The 22712-nt window shown below is 36.6% G+C and overlaps 1 protein-coding gene across 29 annotated transcripts in view; it reads right to left on the bottom strand.

The window, feature by feature from the left end:
- Positions 1-22712, bottom strand: part of syd (JNK-interacting protein syd) — a 648626-nt gene that overhangs the window by 172832 nt on the left and 453082 nt on the right. For all 29 annotated transcript variants that reach the window (XM_067136859.2, XM_067136850.2, XM_067136852.2 and 26 more), the window contains one exon: positions 18329-18500. In XM_067136859.2, the coding sequence (XP_066992960.2) occupies positions 18329-18500 (172 nt within the window). The remainder of the gene's footprint in view (positions 1-18328; positions 18501-22712) is intronic.

The raw sequence follows: 22712 nt of genomic DNA, 5'->3' as shown, positions 1-22712 counted from the left end.
AAATATTTGTCCTGAATGAGTAAATTTATAATACCAATATAATGGTCCTTTATTGGACACTATAAATTATCCAGCTAACTCATTCTTGGTTGCCTTCAAATAGCCTATGCAGTGGCCTCCACGGTATGCACTAGCCTTGCGTCTTGGGTGGTGTGCTAAGTCCCAACTGACGAGCCTAACTTAGCACACAAGGGCGAAACGCAGGCAACCAAGAATGAGTTAGCTGGATAATTTATAATGTCCAATAACGGATCATTATATTGGTATTATAAATTTACTCATTCAGGACAAATATTTTAGGTTCCCTGTGGGAATCAACATCTACATCACTAGCACAAGATGTCGGGCATATGAACATATATTATCGCCGTCCCTTTTCCACATGTTCCGGCAATTATAAAACAATGTACAGGGCTGGAATAGTTCCTGGTACAATATGTATATCCATCCACTTCTTTAGCAGGCTACCATGAGGTCTACATCATCCCGGATCAAGTTGGAGAGCTGTTTTGGTCACAGAGTCGTCGTCTTTGTACCACCGGAGTTGGGGTTCTCTTGCTTTCTCCACAATCGGGGCTACACCAAGCCTTAGACACACATTCATTTGTTGCATGGTTGTAGTGATTCAATTCACGGGACCATCACAGCAGTTTTATTTCCACCGTGCGGAGAGCCTGTCCCTGTTTTCTTGTCAGAGGTCGGCATTCTATCTCATTCAGGGCTACTGGGCACACCACTGTTCTATACATTTTTGCCTTCAGATGTTCAGGGATCCTTTTGTCAGAGAGAACACCAATGACTTGTCTCCACTTTAGCCATGCTGCATTGAGTCTCATCGTGTCCAGGATGGAATCATTTGAGGATGTGTAATAACATCCAAGGTATTTGAACTCTGTGGTATCCTTCAAATCCTGGTCATCAATGCTGATGGTACCACTGGTCTGAGGACCACTTTCCAGATACAGTATTTAGTATTTTGAAGAATGAGATGCATGCCATTCCCTGTTAGTCTGTATTTCCAGGTTTGCCTCTGATTTTGGAATGCCAGATGGGTGTTCTGTGCGAGTATGATGTCTGTTTACAGAAGCGTCCAGGGATGAGGGGACTGTATATTGGTTGTTACTCTGTTCACACAAAGGATAAACAGGAGAGAGGGCTGAACCTTGAAGGACGCCAACAGTGATTTTAAAAGGTGGAGAGATCGCAGTAGGACATCGAACTACACTAGATACATTTCAATAGAGAAGATGGATCGAACTCATGCACATTTCTGTTATTCTGTGGTGTCCATGGACAGATAGAGTTACTAATGAGGAAGTAATGGAAAGAGTTGGAGAAACCCCGACCTTGTCAATGAATATGAAGAAAAGAAGAAATACATGGATTGGACATGTAATCAGAGATGAGAGTTTACTAGCCTTCAGGAAGAAACTGTAGGGGAAGGCCTAGACTGTAATTCATTGGTCAACTGGTGGAGAAGCTGGGATGCCAATCTTACGTAGAACTGAAGAGACTAGCACAAAACCAGAACCTTTGCAGAGCTGCTGCCAACCAACCTTAGGGTTGTAAACTTTAGTGGTAATGGTGTCGGGAAGCTTGCCAGATCAGATCATGACGGACCCTATCAAAGGCTTTCTCTAGGTTCAAGAATGCTATGTGTACAGTCTTTCTCTTTCCTGCATTCTTCTCTAACATCAAACAGTTCTAAAATTTACAATGTCTACAACAACATCTACAATTTACCATTCCTATTATAATAGGTAACTCATGGATAGCAGTGTTAGATGCACATTTCTACATGGTACTCTAGTTACATTTTTTAATTTTTACAATTTGTTTTATGTCACACCGACACAGATAGGTCTTTTGGTGATGATTGGATAGTAAAAGCTTAGGAGTGGGAAGGAAGTGACCGTGGCCTCAATTAAGGTATAGCCCCAGCATTTGCCTGGTGTGAAAATGGACTACCGCAGAAAAATATCTTCAGGGCTCAAACCCACTATCTCCACAATGCAAGCTCACAGCTGTGCGCCCCTAGCCACACAGCCAACTTGCCCGGTGGTTATATATTTTTGTAAATATTGTTAAAAAAGTTCACACAATCCTCCTTGCACGTTGATGCTGGTAAAGTACAAAATACCTTTGTTTTCATGTAAGCAAATTATGTTTTCAAGTAGCTTAAACGATTTTATTGCTGAGGCTATTTTAAGAAAATGGATATGAAAGTTACTATGGTTTAAGATGTAGCCATTAGCATTATTTTTCACCTAATAAAGTCGAGCGGGTGTCTTACTTCTATACAGTACTTTATATAGTAATTAAAACCTATCCCATAATACAATGTATACTATCTAAAGGTGTAAAAGAAATGCAAAGACTTAAGTATCCATGAAGTCTATGCTTTGAAAATACCAACTAAATGTCCACTGATTCATATACTTTGTGAAGAAATGCAATAATTCTTATGTTGTTTCACACTCAGTACAAGCTGCCAAACTCTGCTAACCTGCCACCTCTCTTCTTTTATACTGAAGCAGTTTCCATGTTTTAGTATTTCAATAGCTACTGATTACGATATTAGCAGGTGCTAGTCAGGACTCCACTTTCCTTGACTATCGAGGAAAAAGAATGTGTACTCTGTCAATGGATTCTTTTGTGAGAGGATGAGGTGGCAATGACACTAATGATCCTTCAGCCTGGTTTGATAGTCCCAACGTAAACCTTCCCGAACAAATAGGAATATATACGTATATACAGAGTACAAAGGTTTTTGGTTGAGTACAAAGACCCTTAATTTTACGGCATTTCAATCTTGTTGAACCTGCAAGTAGTATTGTTTGCGTATATGGCAGGAATACCTTTCTCCATTGTGACTCTGTCCTTTGGATGAGGTGACATTACTGCTAATGTTCCTTCATCCTGGTCTTAATGCTGCATTTGTAGCTCCAATGTAAAACTTCCAGCATAAATAGAAATATGGTACACATTTTTTAGGTCTTTGAAATAATGAAGCAAAAGAACGGCTTCAACAGAGAAGGAAAGGAGCTGCACTATGGCAGAGCTTAGCAATCTCTGCTCACTGAGAGACAATGTAAGCATGACTGCACTGGGTCACACTGTGCAAGTCGTGATAACACCAATCTGAGGGAGAGGCAAGCTGATAGCACCACTATCTAACTTTCTTACCACTCTAAAAATATGGGTACTCATCCTGTTCGTACCATTTCATTTTAGCAAGGGCTATGAATAATACTTTAAGTGTTGCCATATTCACAATGACCACGTTGCCTACAGTAATATCCCAGAAGAAACCCATTATTTACCAAACAGTTTCAGTCGGTAACAGACAATTTAACATAATAACACTGACTTCAGCATTCATGATTCGCATCCTCACAGAACTGCACATATTTTCAATAAGAGATTTCTCAGCAACACTAGGATACACACCGAGAAAGATCAAATGACAGTTCCAAACTTCCTGGTGTAAAAATATGACTGGTGAGTGAACTGAACTCTCAATCTATTACTGCTAACACATGGCACAGCACGTAAAAATATCTAAACAACAAATATTCAACAACAAGTATGAGTGGAAAACATTTTCAAACCAAAATGAAAATGTAAATCAAACCAGAACAGTTTTTATATTTTCACTTACCACTCACTATTTAATGTAATATTCACTTCTCCAAGTAAAACGTTTTGTACAATGGTATTTCAGTGAAATACAATATTATGCTCTATCATAATCCAGAGAGAACCATGCAAACTGCACATTTATAACCAGCTAAGCACTAATGACGGCAGCAGCAATTTTTCAGTGCAGGTGACAATAATACAGCACACAAGGATAAAAAAAAAAAAGAAAGAAAAGCTGATAGCAATTTAAATTAGTTAAGTAAAGCTAAGCTTAAAGCAAGAACATGGTGGCAGTCAGAAAAGGATGTTAAGTCTTATCGTTATTTTGAGAACACAATTAACTTCTTCAACAGAATTTCTTTTAAAATGAAATAATACAATTAGATCAATTATATGAATACATTTACCTGATGCATTATTCTGAACAACAGTATTTACACATGAAATTGATTACGAGTATTAGTAGATTAATTAGATTATTGAGCATTAAGAAAAAAGGAATAATTAAGGCAAATCAAATATACATGATGTAGGAATGAATATATAAGAACAGGGCATTAACAAAATTTTGACAATGCAATTTTGTCCTGCCTACTTGTATAGTCAGTTACTGGATTAAAAGATTAAAAAGGAGTCATAAAATAAATTTATTTACAGAAAGAAATGCATTTATGAGAGATTAAATCATTCAGTAAGTAATTCTGGCCAGTTGGAATGCCTAAAATTAGAATCTCATTTATTTCTTGTAGTAAATGGTCCTACAGCTCTCTGTAGCAGTATTAGCAATTTCTTGAATGCCTTGGGATGTAATAGGCTACCACAGAATGCTCTGTGCAAACTGAACATTCATACCCGGTGATGTTTATAACATTTAATTTGGATTATAAAGATGATTTCAAGATAAGATTCTGTGATCAAAGTTAGCAAAGGTTAAGAACTGTAGTAATTGAAAGTCTTCTAAATTGTCAGCATGTATCAGTATCATATGCATAGCAGATAGCATTTATTTGCTTACTGATGATCTTGATTCCTTTACTAATTTCATCTAAGGCAGTTCAAAAAATAACTTCAGTAAAGTAAATTTACACTAAGTGATATTGCAGCAAGCCCAAGTTATATCATACACATGAATAACTCTTGTGCAAGTTAGTAACATACCTGCTGATATTGTGAAAAATTTGCAAAGCTTGAGGATGAAGAATTGTTAGAGATTTGAGTTCTGCCCATGGCAAATACAGTATTTATAAACCAAAGTTAATGTTTCTATGTTGACAACACACCCTGTGATATGGCATGAAACTTGTTAACCTTGAGCAAGATGTCCTATTACTTCTATTTTTCACGATCAGGAATTTAGTATTCAGTAAGCAGTATTGAGACACTATATTCAACTTTACATAGCTCAGGTATGGGTCAGTCAAACTGTGATAATAGACGGAAAATGTGGTATCAATGGCTGGTTTAAAATGAGCACCTAATGGTACTACTCTCAGGCAACACAGACCCATGGTGTTCCTCACATAGTAGTGCTACTCATAGGTAACGCACACCCATTCTGAACACAGTGGAACCAACCCATTCGAGTGCAGTGCTCTGCGCCTATTACCGTTAGACATTAGTCTGTGCAGCTGAGCACCCACGTCCCCGCCATGGTGGGAACCACACAATGGTACTAATTACAGGCAACACCCAGGCCCGTGATGTTCCGCACATAATGGTACTGCTTCTAGGTAAAGTAGACGCGTGGTGTTCTTCAAATGGTGATACTAATCGCAAGTAACGTCAACCCATGGTGTTCCTCATATGCTCGTACTAACCACAAGGAGTCTCATAGTTCTAAGTCCATCATCCCTTCGTTGCCCATTTTTGTCGCCTCTTACTACAGGCAGGGGATACCGTGGGTGTATTCTTCGTCTGCCTCCCCCACCCACAGGGGGTGCAATGCTATTAAATCCTCATAATTTTTTCCTGTGTATCTTCTTTCAATCTTACACCATCAGTCTTCATGCATTGTATAATGCTTTGATATTTAAAGACTAACTCTGTTAATGTTTTCTAAAGTAGGAAAAATTGTGCTTCTATTTCTCTTCTGAATCTTCCATTTTTTCAATAACTGCTATCAGGCCTATTACAAAAGAATAATACAGCCCACAATGGAACTGTGAAGGAAAACAAAATACCATGCAGAAAGAAACAAAATAACTGCACAAGAAGTGTGTTTATAACCTCTAATTTTTCAGTCACAGCTACCTTGATTGGAATAGTAGCTGTTTCCATTGGGTGTTGGATAACCCCTGCCATAATATCTTGGTGAAAAGCATGACTCGCAAGTACGAGTTAAAATATTAACCTGAGGTCAACAAACCCAGGGTTAGAGTATATTCAGCCCTCCTTGATGAAACTAGGCCTACAAGTTTTATTCCGTATTGAAATCTGTTGATTTACAATAACAAAGTATTTACAACAACAAAGTTTTATTATGATCCACCTGTTCAATACATTATAATGTTGTCACATTTAAAATTTCATTAGTTAAAAAGTTATATGCGAGACATGTTTTGCTCCCTTACAGAGCATCATCAGCCAAATCTGAATCTCGAAGAATGGTTATGTTCGTAAATAATGACTTAAGAATTATTAGACTATTTTTCACAAACTTAAAACTTAACTCTACTAGAATATCATAAAATGCAGTCTTTGGAGACATGCCTTAATTACATGTGCTTAATATGAAAGATACATTAAAATTGTGGAAGAATGACTTCTAAAATATTTAAAACAAATAGGATGTCTAAAATCTTAGAAAGACGTGTAAATCAATCTTAAGATTTTCTTGGCAATGAGATCTGGTAAAAAAAAGTTTTTTTATCCCTTGTGGATAAGAGTCTATAAAGATTCAAAGATCTCGTCAATTTCACACTTGAACTTGTGACAGGATGAATGTTGGTCTTTAAGAAATTTAAATGCTTGTTGTCATTTGACCTCGGCGAATGCTGTTAAATAAATACGCTCTTGTTGATATCAGTTACCGTACGTTGAAATAATGGATTTAAAAAGGCATGATTGAAATGGACATAAATTGACGATTGTATTTAAAAGTTGTTGGGTAGTTTAACTTGCTATATGTCTGTAACAAAAAACAAATCTTGTAAGTAATCGGAAGATGTGTTGCTAGTTAAGAGTGTGCTTCTAGAAACTTCACTTACCTCTCCAATTGTTGTTTGTCAGTTTGCTGTTATGCGAGGTTGTGTGGTGACTGCCTGTTGTTCCGTGTCTACTCCTTGTGTTGTAAGAGTGAGGTGGTGGGAGTTGAGGGGAGGGAGTAGGATAGGAGGAGAAATGTTTGTGGGTGTGGTTTTGGAAGGAGAATGTCTAGTAGGGGCTCAGGGAGGGGTTGTGTTCTTTAATGTTCCATGATTATTACGTGTTTTGGGAATGAAAACTTTGGCAAAGCTGCTTTTTTCTAGATTATGCATTTTTAACAGTTTAGGTAATTGTTCGTGTAACAGATTTCTTATTACAATTTCATCATTTACATTTTTTCATTATTGAAATACTGGTCTAAATGGATATAAATATTTTCTAATTCTGTCATTAATTTTCCCTTTTCTATCTTCATTATAATTTTTAGGTCTTTCTCTATAGTTGTAAATTGGTGGCCTGACTCTCTTACGTGAGCACTCATCGCAGAATGTTTGTTGTGCTTTGTAGAATTAACGTGTTTTAAGTATATTGTGGGAAAGCTACGGCCAGTTTGGCTAACATATGAACATTTACACTCTACACACATTAATCTATAGAAGCCAGAACTTAGACAAGGGTTATTGTTAGAATTTATACTATTGTGGTTGAAAAAATGTTTCTGTTTGTATTTTGTATCTTGAATGCTATATTACCATCTTGTTTTTTGATAGGATTAGTTATTTGAAAAATGGCTGGACTGATGAATGTAAATGTTGCAAATTTGGACTGCTTAGATTTTTCGGGAGTAAGATTAGTTACTAACTTTTGTTTTACTTTATTGATGATCTGATTGACCATATTTATTTTATATCCATTAACTGAGGCCAGATCGTTTATAAATTTTAGCTCCTTTTTAAAGTTACTATCTGAAAGGGGGATTTTGAAAGCTCTATAAATCAAACTGTAAAAAGATGCCTGTTTATGTGATTTTGGGTGAAGTGAATCATTTTTTATCGTTAGAGGAGCGTATGATGGTTTTCTAAATATTTGAAATTCAAACCTATCTCCTATTCGTGTTACATTAATATCCAGGAAGTTTATTGAGTTGTTAGTTTTGTCTTCTTTCGTGAATTTTATATTTGGGTCAATATTATTTAAGAAATTTAGGATTTTTTCACCATCTTTTCTTTGGCTATCTGTTATGACAAAGGTGTCATCTACATACCTGATCCAAAGACAAAGTCAATTTATGTTTGTATTTATTTTGTTTTGCTCCAAATGATCCATATATATGTCTGCCAGTATGCCCGACATGGGTCCTCCCATTGCCAAGCATGTTTGATGGTAAATCTTTTTATTAAATGTGAAATAATTATTGTTTAATACAAATTTCAGTAGGTCAACGAATTCATCTATTTTGCATTTACTTAATTTACTGTGTGTAAGGAGATTGTGTTTGATGATATGGGTAGTTTCTTTAACCGGTATATTTGGATACATGTTGGTAACGTCGAATGAAACCATTTCATGTTGTGGTTGTAAATTGAATTTTCTTAGTTTATTACAAAATTCGATTGAATTTTTGATTGTCAATTCGTTATTAAACTTGTAATGACTTTTGAGGAGATAGCGTATAAATTTGGATGTTTTATACGTGGGACTATTTCTACTGTTAATTATAGGACGTATGGGTACGTTGGGTTTATGTAATTTAGGTAATGCCCTAGCCGTTGGTAACTTTGGATTCAAACTTATCATTTTTTGTGTTCTTGTTCATTAAATAAAAAAGTAGAATTCTTAAGAATAATTTTTAGATTCCGTTGAATCTTATTTATGGGATCTTGGTTTACTACAGTGTAGGTTTTGTCTGAAAAGAATTCTTCTGTTTTTTCAATATAGTCAATTTTTTTTAAAAGGACTGTGGTTTCACCGTTGTCTGCTTTGGTAACAACTACATTATTTTTGCTTAGCTTTGTTTTTAGTGTCATTATTTGTTTTATGAGAGTGGGATTAGAACTTTCATTTATTTCCCTTACAAAAGTTGGGAGCTTCCTTTTAACTTCAAACCTGATGTCATTTTGTAAATCTTGTGTTAAGTTATTCAAGTTAGATTAAACTTCTGCTACTACATTGATTATGTCTTCTACTTTTTGTAGAAATGAACCTATTTGATAAAGGTTCAAAATTTAATTGGCCTAACTCACAACCAAGGCAACCAAGAATGAGTTAGCCGGAAAATTTATAATGTCCAATAACGGACCATTATATTGGTATTATAAATTTACTCATTCAGGACAAATATTTTAGGTTCCCTATGGGAACAACATCTACATCATTTGATGGCCAGGCAGGCATCTATTTTTTTGGAAATGAGACATAGCTCTCATAGTGCATTGGCACTGCTGGTGGCTTCAAGTAGCCTATGCAGTGGCCTCCACAGTATGCACTAGCCTTGCATCTTGGGTGGTGTGCTAAGTCCCAACTGACGAGCCTAACTTAGCACACGAGGGCGAAATGCAGGCAACCAAGAATGAGTTAGCCGGAAAATTTATAATGTCCAATAACGGACCATTATATTGGTATTATAAATTTACTCATTCAGGACAAATATTTTAGGTTCCCTATGGGAACAACATCTACATCATGAAAAGAAGGTAACCGAGAGACAAAAAGAGGCCAACACCTACCACTGCCAAGCGGAGAAGAGCGGAACAAGGAGGGCGACCGAGAGAAAATGCATAACAGAGTAGCACGAAACTGCTCACCACACACAAATGAAGTCATAGAAGAGAGCATTCTAGGAAAAGTAAATGAACAGATACAACATTTACTCGAAGACATAAAACGGATGATAAAAGAGGAGCTAAAAATAAAAGGATAAACCTCCCTAGAGCGAGCAGAACACACAACAGATGAGACAAGAGATACATCAGACCGGACACATGAAGAACAACAGAGAAAGGAAACATTCACACAAGTGGTAAGAAGAGGACACCCAAGAAAAACAACAGTCAGGACAAGCGAAACGACCGGAGGAAAAAATAAACTACAGGCGGCCGAGAAAAGAGCATGGCTCTATATAGGAAAGCTACATAAATCGACCACACCAGAGATGGTAAAAGAACACCTACTGGAAAAAGATATCGACGGTGATATAGAAGTGGAAGAGTTAACCGTCATGGGAAGAAACGAAGCATACAGAATCGGAACAGAATTTAAACACTACAAGATCGTGGAGGACCCAACCTTCTGGCCCAAAGGAGCGATCGTACGGCCATTTAGTTTCTTAAGGCAAAGCACAAACGTCATGCTATAAGAACCAGGAAAAAGAAGAGGAAATAAAGACACTACTATGGACTATAGAAGGCCTAAGAAATGCAATCAACATGATACCGGAAGACATCTTCGACGAATACGACATAGTAACACTCACAGAAACATTCCTAACAATCCAATGGAGCACAGATAACTTCTACGCAGCGCACTCGTACGCAAGCCAGGTGGAAAGAGGCAGGCCAAAAGGAGGAACAACAATGCTAATAAAACCAAAGTTAGCACCGTTCGAGATATTGCAAAACACAAAAACATACTACTAGTAAAGACCAACGCATGCACAGTACTAAATGACTACTTCCAGCCAGAATACAAGGCAGAAGAAATCCAGGAGGAGATCAACCAGGCCTTAGGCAAGACGAACAAGATGGACAACATGATAATAATGGGAGACCTGAAGTGTAGAATAGACGCTCCCACACAGAAAACAAGAACGGTAATCAGCTACATAGAAATAGAAGGGCTAACCCTGCTAAACAAAGGGGAAGAACACACACATCTCGGACCAAACGGGGCTAGTACAATCGACCCAATGTTCACAAACATATACCGATATGCACCGACATATATGTAAAAGACCCACAACAAACCAACACCTCTAGAAAACAAACAAACCATCAAGGGATATCGACAAGGACCAACTAAACACAGAAGCGGCAAGAAAAGCATCGAAGGAAATACAAGGAGGGAAAATAAACGAAGCACCTCACATGAACGAGGGACATATAAAACAGGTGATGGTCAAGAAAGAATGGAAACAGAGAAAAGTCAAGCCATAGTTCAAACAGGAGTGCTACGCAGCAATGAGAACCGCGATCACAGCCCTCCACAAGGCAAGACAAACAAATATGCACAAAGACCTAAGGAAATACAACAACGCCAGGTAAGGTAAGGGTGTATTCTGCCCGAAGGCAGGTCCGAACCTCTGCAGAGGTGTACCTGAGCTGGAGTTTACATACGGTAGGATGGCCAGTTCCTTTCCGCTCCTCCATTCCCTTACCCCCTGCCAACAGTGCGTGGTAACCCATCCAAATCTTGATCACGCCCAATGTTGCTTAACTTCGGAGATCTCACGGGATCCGGTGTTTCAACACGGCTACAGCTGTTGGCACAATGCCAGGAGAGTCTACAAAAAACCGCCAGAAAACACAAAGAGATATACACGGTGGAAGAGGGGAAAAAAACTTATCGAACAAGCAGAGGTGAAATGGTACAAAGTGGCCTCACCTCCCCTGAGACCTCCCAATTAACACGTGGGAAGAACATTTTCAAGAAGTACTCCAGGCCAAACAAACACGCCCAGAAATCCCAAGCGGGGAGGAAGAAATAGAAGAATTCCGTCCTTTCTCCAGAGAAGTACGGAGGCAAATCGCAAACTCAAAGAACAACAAAGCCTGCGGTCAAGACGGTAGTGTTTTTCAGCATCTAAAGGAAACAGCGCATGCTCTCGCAGACACCCGGACGGAGCTCTTCAACAAATGCCTGAGGCAGGCAACATTCCAAACAAATGGAGAGTAGCAACACTTAAGGTGCTCCATAAGGGCAAAGGAGATACAAGGGACCTGAACTCTTACAGAGGAATAGCCCTGGAGTGCACACCCCTAAAAATACTAACAAGCCTACTTAGAGATTAAGACTGATGATGGAACACACTATACCGGAACAACAGTTTGTATTCATAAAAGGGAAATTGACGATTCAGGCAGTGAAATGCATACAAGATGACATCGAAACAGCTCTAGAACACCCAAGAGGAAAGCTGCACGCCATTTTCATAGATTACACTAAGGTGTTCGACCTTCTAAATAGGCAATTGATAATAAGAAGAATAGAAGAAATCGCAGGAAGAAATCAAGAAACCAGACTCATACAAAGCATCTTATCCAAAAACCAAACAGAAATAGACGACAGAGTATTAAGAACAGAGATGATAGGGCAAACGAACGGTGTCCTTCAAGGTGAGCCTTTGAGCCCCCTGCTCTTCATAATAGCCACTGCAGCAGTACCAGAAGATGTCAAAATATACACCTACGCAGAAGACATGGTAATCGTATCCCAAAAATTTCAAAATGCCCAAGAAGCCTTCAACAAACTTGTAGCATGGGCCAAAAGAACGACTTGAATCTAAGTGAGAAGAAAATAAGTAACTGACGTTTAGAAGGGGCGGAAAACTGGCAGCGAACGACTACATCCTGTATAAAGGAAATCCACTGTGAAACATACCAAACTTCAAATACCTAGGAATCACGCTGCAAAGCCGAGGGGACACACACGACCTATACAACAGAGAACGCGCCTCAACAGCCAGGATGGCAGCTAATAGTATAAGGAATCTAAGAAAACTATCTTTGGAAACGGCGATGACCATATTCTGCCTGAAGATCGCACCAATTTATGACCTATGGATTAGAGGTGATATGGAAGAACCTAAACAAGAAAAATCTAGAAGACATAGAAAAAGTCAAGGCTCACTCCCTGAAAAGAGTTTGAAGTCTGTCAAAGTACACACCCTCACACCTCACCTACGTGCTAGCAACGAATTGCCAACACCTGCTCCTGCCAGCCACCGAAGCCTACAAAGATCTATTAAGAGAACTCACCAAGAAGAAACAAGAGATATGGCTGGAGTTCTTCGCCACGGATGCGATGATCTACAGAGACTGGACTGAAGCCAGATAAGACCTACGACACATCATGACGAAAGTAGCGGTCCATGGGTTTCACCACCGACTATGAACAACAGAAAAATATCATAACTCAGGAGACAAGTGCAAGTACAAGCTATGTGGGTCAAATTGCTACCAATACCATGAAATGTAGTGGAAAAACAGAGGAACCTCACTAACAGACTTCTGTAAAACATAAAACGGACTAAAAATAAAAAATGTAATTTAATCTATATTACCTCTTGTAACATGATCTTACATCTGTATGGCCATTGGCTGCAATAAAATCTATTATTAAAATTGACCACAGACAAACTTGAAACATACAAAGAACACTTTAAAAAGTTATTTAAAAACATTTTTGTCACTGGTTTTGCTTCTTCTTTTCCTTAATGTATTTGTTATCTTCTTCTTCTAATTAAAGTTAAGCCGTGCGCGTAGAGGCGCGCGGCTGTGAGCTTGCATCCGGGAGATAGTAGGTTCGAATCCCACTATCGGCAGCCCTGAAAATGGTTTTCCGTGGTTTCCCATTTTCACACCAGGCAAATGCTGGGGCTGTACCTTAATTAAGGCCACGGCCGCTTCCTTCCAACTCCTAGGCCTTTCCTATCCCATCGTCGCCATAAGACCTATCTGTGTCGGCGCGACGTAAAGCCACTAGCAAAAAAAAAAAAAATTAAAGTTAATGTTCTATTCTCGTTGACAATGCTATGATTAAGTATTTTGTCCTACATTTAACCCCTTAACTGGGGAATACTTTCATAACATCAACCAGCCAGTGGGTAATTATTGAGCGCAATGCGCACTTTTGGAATGAATACAGTAGCGTGTGGCAGATGTAAATACAAAAAACAAAAACAAACCCCATGGCACTACAGCCCTTGAAGGGCCTTGGCCTACCAAGTGACAGCTGCTTAGCCCGAAGGCCTGCAGATTACGAGGTGTCGTGTGGTCAGCACGACAAATCCTCTTTGCCGTTATTCTTGGCTTTCGAGACCGGGGCCACTATTTCGTCGTCAGATAGCTCCTCAATTCTAATCACGTAGGCTGAGTGGATCTCAAACCAGCCCTCAGGTCCAGGTAAAAATCCCTGACCTGGCCGGGAATCGAGCCCGGGGCCTCCAGGTAAGAGGCAGGCAAGCTACCCCTACACCACGGTCCGGCATAGATGTAAATACTCAACAGAAAAATATATTTTACTTGATTTCTTTAAATTATGAGTAATATAGTAGAAATTCAATACCATTATGTTATTACCGTTTTTCTTGTAAACCCGTAAATATATACATATATACACAGTGTGTTCATACAAAGGTGAATTTAAAAAGTGTTCCTTTCATTATTATGACATTTTTCAAGTTTTCAGATATGCATCAATAGGTTCTACATACTTTCTGGTTCATAGGTCATTCAGAAATTGCGCACAGTGTTGTAAATACGGAAGCAAGGGCGAGCACAAAGTGCCACGTCACATTCCTCACAGTAGTAGACATTTTCTCGTCGCCTCTGGTTTGACAGGCACACAACACAACGTTTTCTTGAGTGATTCCTACATCCGGTTGGCGGATTCCCAGATAATTCAACGTCTTTCCTAACCAAGCCATTATCATGTGACACGGAACAGTTTACTATCATATACAGTCCAATTTACAAAAAGTTATCAGAACATGGACAATGGAGTTCGCAAAACAACTGTATCGTAGTAACAACAACAACAACAACTATGACAACAACTCGCAAATTTAGTTATTTCAATGTACATATACACAAATAAATTATTTACGAAGAATTTGGCGCAGTTCGTACGAGGAAACACTAGACAGCCGTTTGCCTGCCGCCTAGGCGCGAACTACCCGACTGGTGTGAGACCGGATAGAAATGAATAGGACAGCAATTATCACATCTAATATGATTGGAATTTGTTTTAAATTACGATAGTAGGTGGCAGACGTGATTAAGAATAGTCAGACGCCTATAGCAAGCTAACCCTAAGTAAGAACACATTTAGAAGTACAAGAACGCCTAAAGGCGTCAAACCCAATACTCGTGCGAAAGCTGTTGACGCCTTTAGGCGTCAAACCCAGTTAAGGGGTTAATATTTAATACCATCTTCTGTATAGACTGCTAGTGTTATTGTAAAATTTTCTGGCAAGATGTAGTGTCTACAATGCTCTATGTCTTCTGGTGTGGGCTAGAGCAATTTTGTTACTTTCAATGACCTGTCTCAGTCTCACCCTTGGCTTTGACAACATGAAAATGACTGAGGTATAAGTGATGCTAGTAATACCATTCCTTATGCGGCCAGACCTTGTTATGAATGGTGTGACACTGTCGCTCATAGGGTTGGTTGCTGCATGCATTTCAGTGGGCTTGGCAGACAGATACGTTATGGCAACGTCTGGCTCAGTGAGGAAAGCAATAGGAAACTACCTCACTCCTCATTTCCCTAGTATGCCTCTTCAGTGATACCTAGGCCATCTAAGACAGCTGATGGTGGAGCTGTTGAGGATCAAATGAGCCTTTGGGCTGAATACTCAACATACATACATTGTAAAAGGGAGTTTTGTTGAAGTTTGATATGGATATTATTTTATCTGCTAATATGATGTTATTTATGTTAAAGAGTCTCCCCACTGGCCCTTTAAAACTTGTTGTACAAAACATTAAAAACACCAGCAGTCTATAGATAAGAAGGTATTAAACAGTGAATGTAGAACAAAACATTTCATCAGAACAGTGTCAACAACTTCATTTAGAAGAAGAAGAAGAAGAAGAAGAAGAAGAAGAAGAAGAAGAAGAAGAAGAAGAAGAAGAAGAAGAAGAAGAAGAAGAAGAAGAAGGACAGAGGTATTAAGAAAAAAGCAAAACCAGTGACAAAAATGTTGTCCAGCTCCATGGCTAAATGGTTAGCGTGCTGGCCTTTAGTCACAGGGGTCCTGAGTTTGATTCCTGGCAGATTAGGTAATTTTAACCATCAATGGTTAATTTTGTTGGCACAGGGGTTAGGTGTATCTGTTGTCTTCAACATCATTTCATCATCAACACGAAGCGCGGGTCACCTGAGGGCATCAAATCAAGAGACCTGCACCTGGCACATGTCCTCGGATACTGCCGGCACTAAAAAAGCCATATGCCATTTCATTTTTCAATGTGTCTGTTGTCAATTTTAGATATTTATTTCAGCTGAAGATGTCTGCAATTGAGACGAAATGTGTCCAGATTTAATGTAAGTAAATCCCATACCGTGTTTGTCCTAAGTATGTGAAGGACTATAATAAAATGTATTGAAAGGTGATACTCTCAATCATAATTGAGTAGAAGTCAATACATATCCATATAATGAAGTTTATAAACTGGGAGATAAGTATGGCAATTCTAGTGCCACCAACTAGCCTCCTCACAGCTATAAAAGTAAAAACGATCAGCAATTAATGTAATTTCATCTTGATAAGGGCTACTGTGGAGTAGCTGAAATGTCAGCATGTTTGATATGATAACATGACCTAATATCCCAGAAGAACATCAAAGCTTGACACACAAACATGACTAATCCAAGAATAAATGAATATAAGATACACTGAAGTCTTAGTTTTCATTCGAAAAAATTACAAGTTACATGTAAACTACTGCCTCTATATCGTAACAAGCCTTTCAAAACATCCTTCACTGAGTACGATCAAACTAGGACCAAATGCGGTCAGTACTGTCAAATCCAAAAGAATGATGTGGGATAATGATACTTATTAAATTAATGTCGTAATGGTCCACCTTTTTAATACTAAAATATGCAATATTTTTTAATTACATTACTAAACTAGGGACTAGTTTTGGCCTTGGTTAGCCATCTTCAGCCTTAATGTAATACATCTAATAACTAAACAAATGTACAAACACACAATTGACACAAAAACAAATGTACAAACACACAATTGACATTAAAATCTGGGATGAACTATGTGTAAAATTTGAAAAATAAATTAGGCTCTAAATTCTTAGCATCTGGAGTATGCTCATCATTCAGACTCTTTCTTGCATTAATATTAATAGAATTGTTAGTTCCATCACTGCTAAATCATCACAATTTCAACTGCAAAACGGGAACTGGTAAATGTTGATTCTGTAGTCAGATCATCAATCACCACATCTACTTGAGTGGAGTTAGCAGTATGCAAGCCACTGGACACCACTGTAAATAACCACCAGCTGACGCAGAACTGCTAGATGGTGTTTCCACATCAACTAATGTACCATAAATGAAATGTTCCCGTAGTGCTGAAATGCTGCTGGACATTGTCAGGACAGCACATGAACGTACGGTTAAAACTGACACATTCTTAATTTGTGGCTGGTATAAATTCACAATTCATTGTGGTGTCCATGAAGTTAACCTGAATAAATGATAGATAAAATTAGATAAAATAAATGAATTGAAGGAGAGAGCACGTTAGTCAAATGGCATAGGTTATATGAGACTTACCTCTCTTGTTGCGGCATGTGGTGCGTGACCTATTGTTGTGTGCCGCATACTAATGGTTTTGAGCTTCAAAGGAAAAGTAAGCGGGGGGGCAAGGAGGGAGGGGGGAAGGGAATGAAGGCGGGGCCGAAGCCAAGGCCGAAACTAGTTCCTAGTTTAGTAATGTAATTAAAAAATATTGCATATTATAGTATTGAAAAGGTGGACCATTATGACATAAATTTAATAATTATTTTTGTGATCACAATTCAATACAGATCAAAACCATGAAGTTTATATTCTAGGATAATGATACTTCCTGAAATGTTTGTCGAAAGTTTCATTAGCCTAATCTGACTTTCTTCTTATACTACACTACCTGCATCAAGACTCAAGATCTGTAAAGATGGCCCCCTCAATAAGTGTTGAGTTGATGACCACTCTCCTGGGACACAGAAATGAGCTCATCGGGGGCTGAGAGGAGATGGATGCAGAAGAGCTGGGAGTGATGAGGAGAGCACCTATCTATTTAGATGGCAGTGTATAAAGATGTAGAGATTGCTTTTCTGTGTTTTTATGTTTGTCCTTTTCTCCTCTTTCTGTTCCTCCCTCTTTCTACACTGACCTGCCACTGTTTTTATACTATTAAATGTTTCTATCTCTCTACAGAATATGAACTGATTTCACACTTGTTTGTTCCTTTCCAATACCAATGAAAATTTGAAACCTATTTGTTCCTTTCCAATACTAAATCATAATTATATCTTCAAAACCACAAAATCAGGACAATCAAGCCCCCAGAAAATTACATTTCCTGAAGCAGTAGCCACCTTCTCTCATATTTTTATTATTATTTTAAGAACATCCTCTGACATACCATTTCAAGCTGTATATTTTAAAGAAGCAAAGCTTTTCCAAATGGCCTGGTGTTACTGCTGTGCACTCTTTAACATAGAACAATATCTGGAAAGCTACTTAGCTCTGATAAAGAATTCACTACTCAAATCTTGACAAATATCTAGTATACTAGAGAAAGCAAAAGTACACTGACCTAGCATCTTGCTAACATACGGCTCGATGTCCACATCTTGTAAATGCTGGTAAGTATGAGCGTGGTACAGTCTGAGAGTAGAGTCAAGTCTGATGGATACCCAAACACCATCTCCTAACCATGCCATTTGCCGCACTTGACTCTCCTTTCGAGGATGGGCATCAAAGGATTTCTAGACAATTCAAAACAACATTATGAAGATAAACTAAAGCAAAAATTAGCATTAAGAATATATTTTAAATGATAGTCTTTAAATGTTGTACTGCATATTTGGTGCTTCTTGTGAATGAAAGCAAAAATAATAAATGAGATATGATTAATTTTAAGATATGAACATATCAAAATTAACCCAGAATACCATATATTTTGCTATAAAAATGTCAGAATGATAAACTACTACATTTTTTTTTCCCCCTGTCAATGTAAGCTCTGGTATATTACATGCAGGGCTGTATTTATCCACTTAATTATTAATTATTCTTAATTATTCTGTTCACATGATACCCTTTATGAGAAATACTCAAGCACTAATTCTTCGTATTTACATTGAGGAACATCAACATTTCGACCTTTTTTGATGACAGTCTTGTTCTCCTTTCATTAACAATCAGTCCAGTTCAGGAAGAAAGTCTTTCACACAGCACTGAAGTGCCCACTATGTTAAACTTTTTAATGAATATTTATGCTAAATTGGGATACAAATGTTGGTAATTTTTCCACCAGTCTAAGGGGCAATTAGATTCTCCTGCTTCATTTACACGACGTAAAATGTCGTTTTTCAAATACAAATCCAGTTCCTTGTTGGCTCATGTCAGAGGGCTGGTTTGAGGACGTTTATCTCCAATAATGTAGTTGAAAATGCTCCAAGCGCTTATTGGACAAAAGGGCTGAAATACACCAGTTGTAGATGGAAGTGAGGAAGACGGAATGTCAATATTCTGCTTCTCGCTGGTCTGGGCATTCCTCTCTATTAGGTCTACTACTAAATTACGCACCCTCTTTTTGACATTATCTAGTGCCGCAGGGTCTTGAAAAACGTGGTCTTTATAGTGTGGATCTTACAAAGTGCATAAGGTGAAGGTGCTGTTGTGTTCAACGTTCTTGAACCTTTCTCCTAACCTTTTAATAAAGCTAGCAATTATGGCCCTCACTCCTTCTGTGCACTCGGCTGATTGCCCGAGTTTTTCGCAGATACCTTTTAGGCACCTGACGACCACAATCACAGAACTTCCAGTCATATATGCTTCTACACTCAGAGAATTAGTCATTTCTTCGAACAGAGCTAGCACATTGCAAATCTGATGACAAGCTTGCCACTTTTCCCTCAGTTATTATGGGCAGATGTTTAGTGGCCCTAATAGCTTCTTCGAGTTCAACAAATCAATGCAGCATGTAAAAAGTTGAATTCCAGTGCGCTGTGACATCTTGGGAAAGGCGTTTAGGCACTGCATGTCCACTTGATATCTGGTACTTCAGTAGTTTTTCGCTTGCTAGTGAACTTCTCCTGAAGTAGCTGACAATTTTTTTGATTTTCTCAATGGTGACTTGCATTTACTGAAGAGAACCCTGGACAATCAATATTTATGAGCAAAACAGCCATAATGTTCCCACTTCAGAATTTCCTCAAACGCGTTTGTTATATTACTAGCGTTAACACAAATTGAAAAATTCACTTTGTTATGCAGCTTCCAATCGGTTAGTATGCACTTAATTTTGTTTGCCAACGAAACAGACATAGGGCTTCCAGAAAAACTAGAACACTTCAGTAAAATCATCTTGAAGGAAAACCCCTTCATAATGTAATGCGCTGTTACGGCAATGTAACACTCAGCAACTAACGATGTCCACAAATTGGTTGTTATGCACTCATTCATTGCTTCATTCGTCACTGTGACTCTCATTAAAGAAAACTGTTGATGATAAGAGTGCTGGAATCATCACATTCGAAATAGTCTTTCTACCAGGTAATTCAGAGCCAGGGATCCACTTTATAAGTTTAGAAAACCCTCTATCCTCAACAATACTAAAGGGCTGATAAATAAATAAATAAATAAATAAATAAATAAATAAATAAATAAATAAATAAATAAATAAATAAATAAATAAATAAATAAATAAATAAATAAATAAATAAATAAATAAATAAATAAATAAATAAATAAATAAATAAATAAATAAATAAATAAATAAATAAATAAATAAATAAATAAATAAATAAATAAATAAATAAATAAATAAATAAATAAATAAATAAATAAATAAATAAATAAATAAATAAATAAATAAATAAATAAATAAATAAATAAATAAATAAATAAATAAATAAATAAATAAATAAATAAATAAATAAATAAATAAATAAATAAATAAATAAATAAATAAATAAATAAATAAATAAATAAATAAATAAATAAATAAATAAATAAATAAATAAATAAATAAATAAATAAATAAATAAATAAATAAATAAATAAATAAATAAATAAATAAATAAATAAATAAATAAATAAATAAATAAATAAATAAATAAATAAATAAATAAATAAATAAATAAATAAATAAATAAATAAATAAATAAATAAATAAATAAATAAATAAATAAATAAATAAATAAATAAATAAATAAATAAATAAATAAATAAATAAATAAATAAATAAATAAATAAATAAATAAATAAATAAATAAATAAATAAATAAATAAATAAATAAATAAATAAATAAATAAATAAATAAATAAATAAATAAATAAATAAATAAATAAATAAATAAATAAATAAATAAATAAATAAATAAATAAATAAATAAATAAATAAATAAATAAATAAATAAATAAATAAATAAATAAATAAATAAATAAATAAATAAATAAATAAATAAATAAATAAATAAATAAATAAATAAATAAATAAATAAATAAATAAATAAATAAATAAATAAATAAATAAATAAATAAATAAATAAATAAATAAATAAATAAATAAATAAATAAATAAATAAATAAATAAATAAATAAATAAATAAATAAATAAATAAATCAATAAATCAAACAAACAAACAAACAAACAAACAAACAAACAAACAAACAAACAAACAAACAAAGTCATGATCAATTAATTTCTTTTGGGCAGATGAAACATTTTTGGTGATGTACGACCTATTTAATCTTTGTCTTTTAGGTGCAACACATGAATCAGCAGTCAAGGCTTCGCTTTCAAGCCTGCTAGTGCTAATACTAGGTCCCTCTCTATCCTCTGTAGGCCTACATGGTTGTTTTTCCACTGACAGTATTTCCTTAACACTATGACACGTTACCTCAGTATATATTGCTATATGTTTTCTTTGCAAATGTCCTTTCAAATTTGTAATAGCTGACTTTTAAGAAATAAGTTGCTTGCAGGTGGTGCAAAGCGCCTTATCATTTTTACTTTTCGTGAAATAATTCCACACCTCACTTCGTTTTGACATGTTATAAAACAACTCGCCTCACTCAGCACTTGGCAAACTTAACACCGTTCCATTTTAAAACTGGTTTGAGAACATCGATACATCACCCGCCAACAGCCCGCAACTAGCAATAAACGAAAATGTTGAAAAACTGTTTGGCTATAAAGTGCTTTTCCAAACAGCTCTTGGCTCACTGCCAACTAAATACGAGACAGTCGATTTGACAGCGAGGAAATGGGAGTGGTTAAATATCGAACAATGCCGATTTCAAGCCGAATAGTTCCGAAAGCGCGGGTAGGTTCCATTCAAGGTTACATCAATGACTACTCACTAGCGACAGTGAAAGGACAAACTGTGGACTGTATTGAAGGAAAAACTGTTCAGTGTAACTTTTAAAAACAGTTCGTTTGTTTTCCACTGGAAAACTGTTTCCTCCAAACAGTTGGGCGTTTTTCTGCCCATCACTACTGATAACACTGTTACCTATTTTGGTTTCATGGAAAACTGGGATAACTCATCATCATTCATTTCCCATTCTGTTTATTTAGCAGTTAACTAAATAGTTCCTGTTTGTTTTGTGGATTCTGTGATATTGAGGAAACACTCACATCCATCTTTAAAGTTTTCCTCAGAGGAAGGAAATAATATTCCATCATTACCATTACTTATTACTCCTGATCACTAATTATCTTTGTGAATTATACACTTATATCCTCCGGGGTACCACACCAGGGAAACTGGAGCAGAAACTTGATGATGATGACGATCCTCCAGGCTGAATAGCTCAGAAGGTAGAGTGCTGGCTGTCTGAGCCCAACTGGGCAGGTTCAATCCTGGCTCAGTTGAGTGGTATTTGAAGGTGCTCAAGAATTGGGTGTGGCATAAAAAACTTTTAGACAGAGGTTTCCAACCTTGCTATAACCTTGTTTGTTTAGGATA

Source organism: Anabrus simplex, chromosome 1, assembly GCF_040414725.1.
Source record: "Anabrus simplex isolate iqAnaSimp1 chromosome 1, ASM4041472v1, whole genome shotgun sequence".
NCBI classification, from domain to species: Eukaryota; Metazoa; Arthropoda; class Insecta; order Orthoptera; family Tettigoniidae; genus Anabrus; species Anabrus simplex.
Note: the sequence above shows the minus strand (reverse complement) of the source record. Positions and strands in the feature narration are given on the sequence as shown.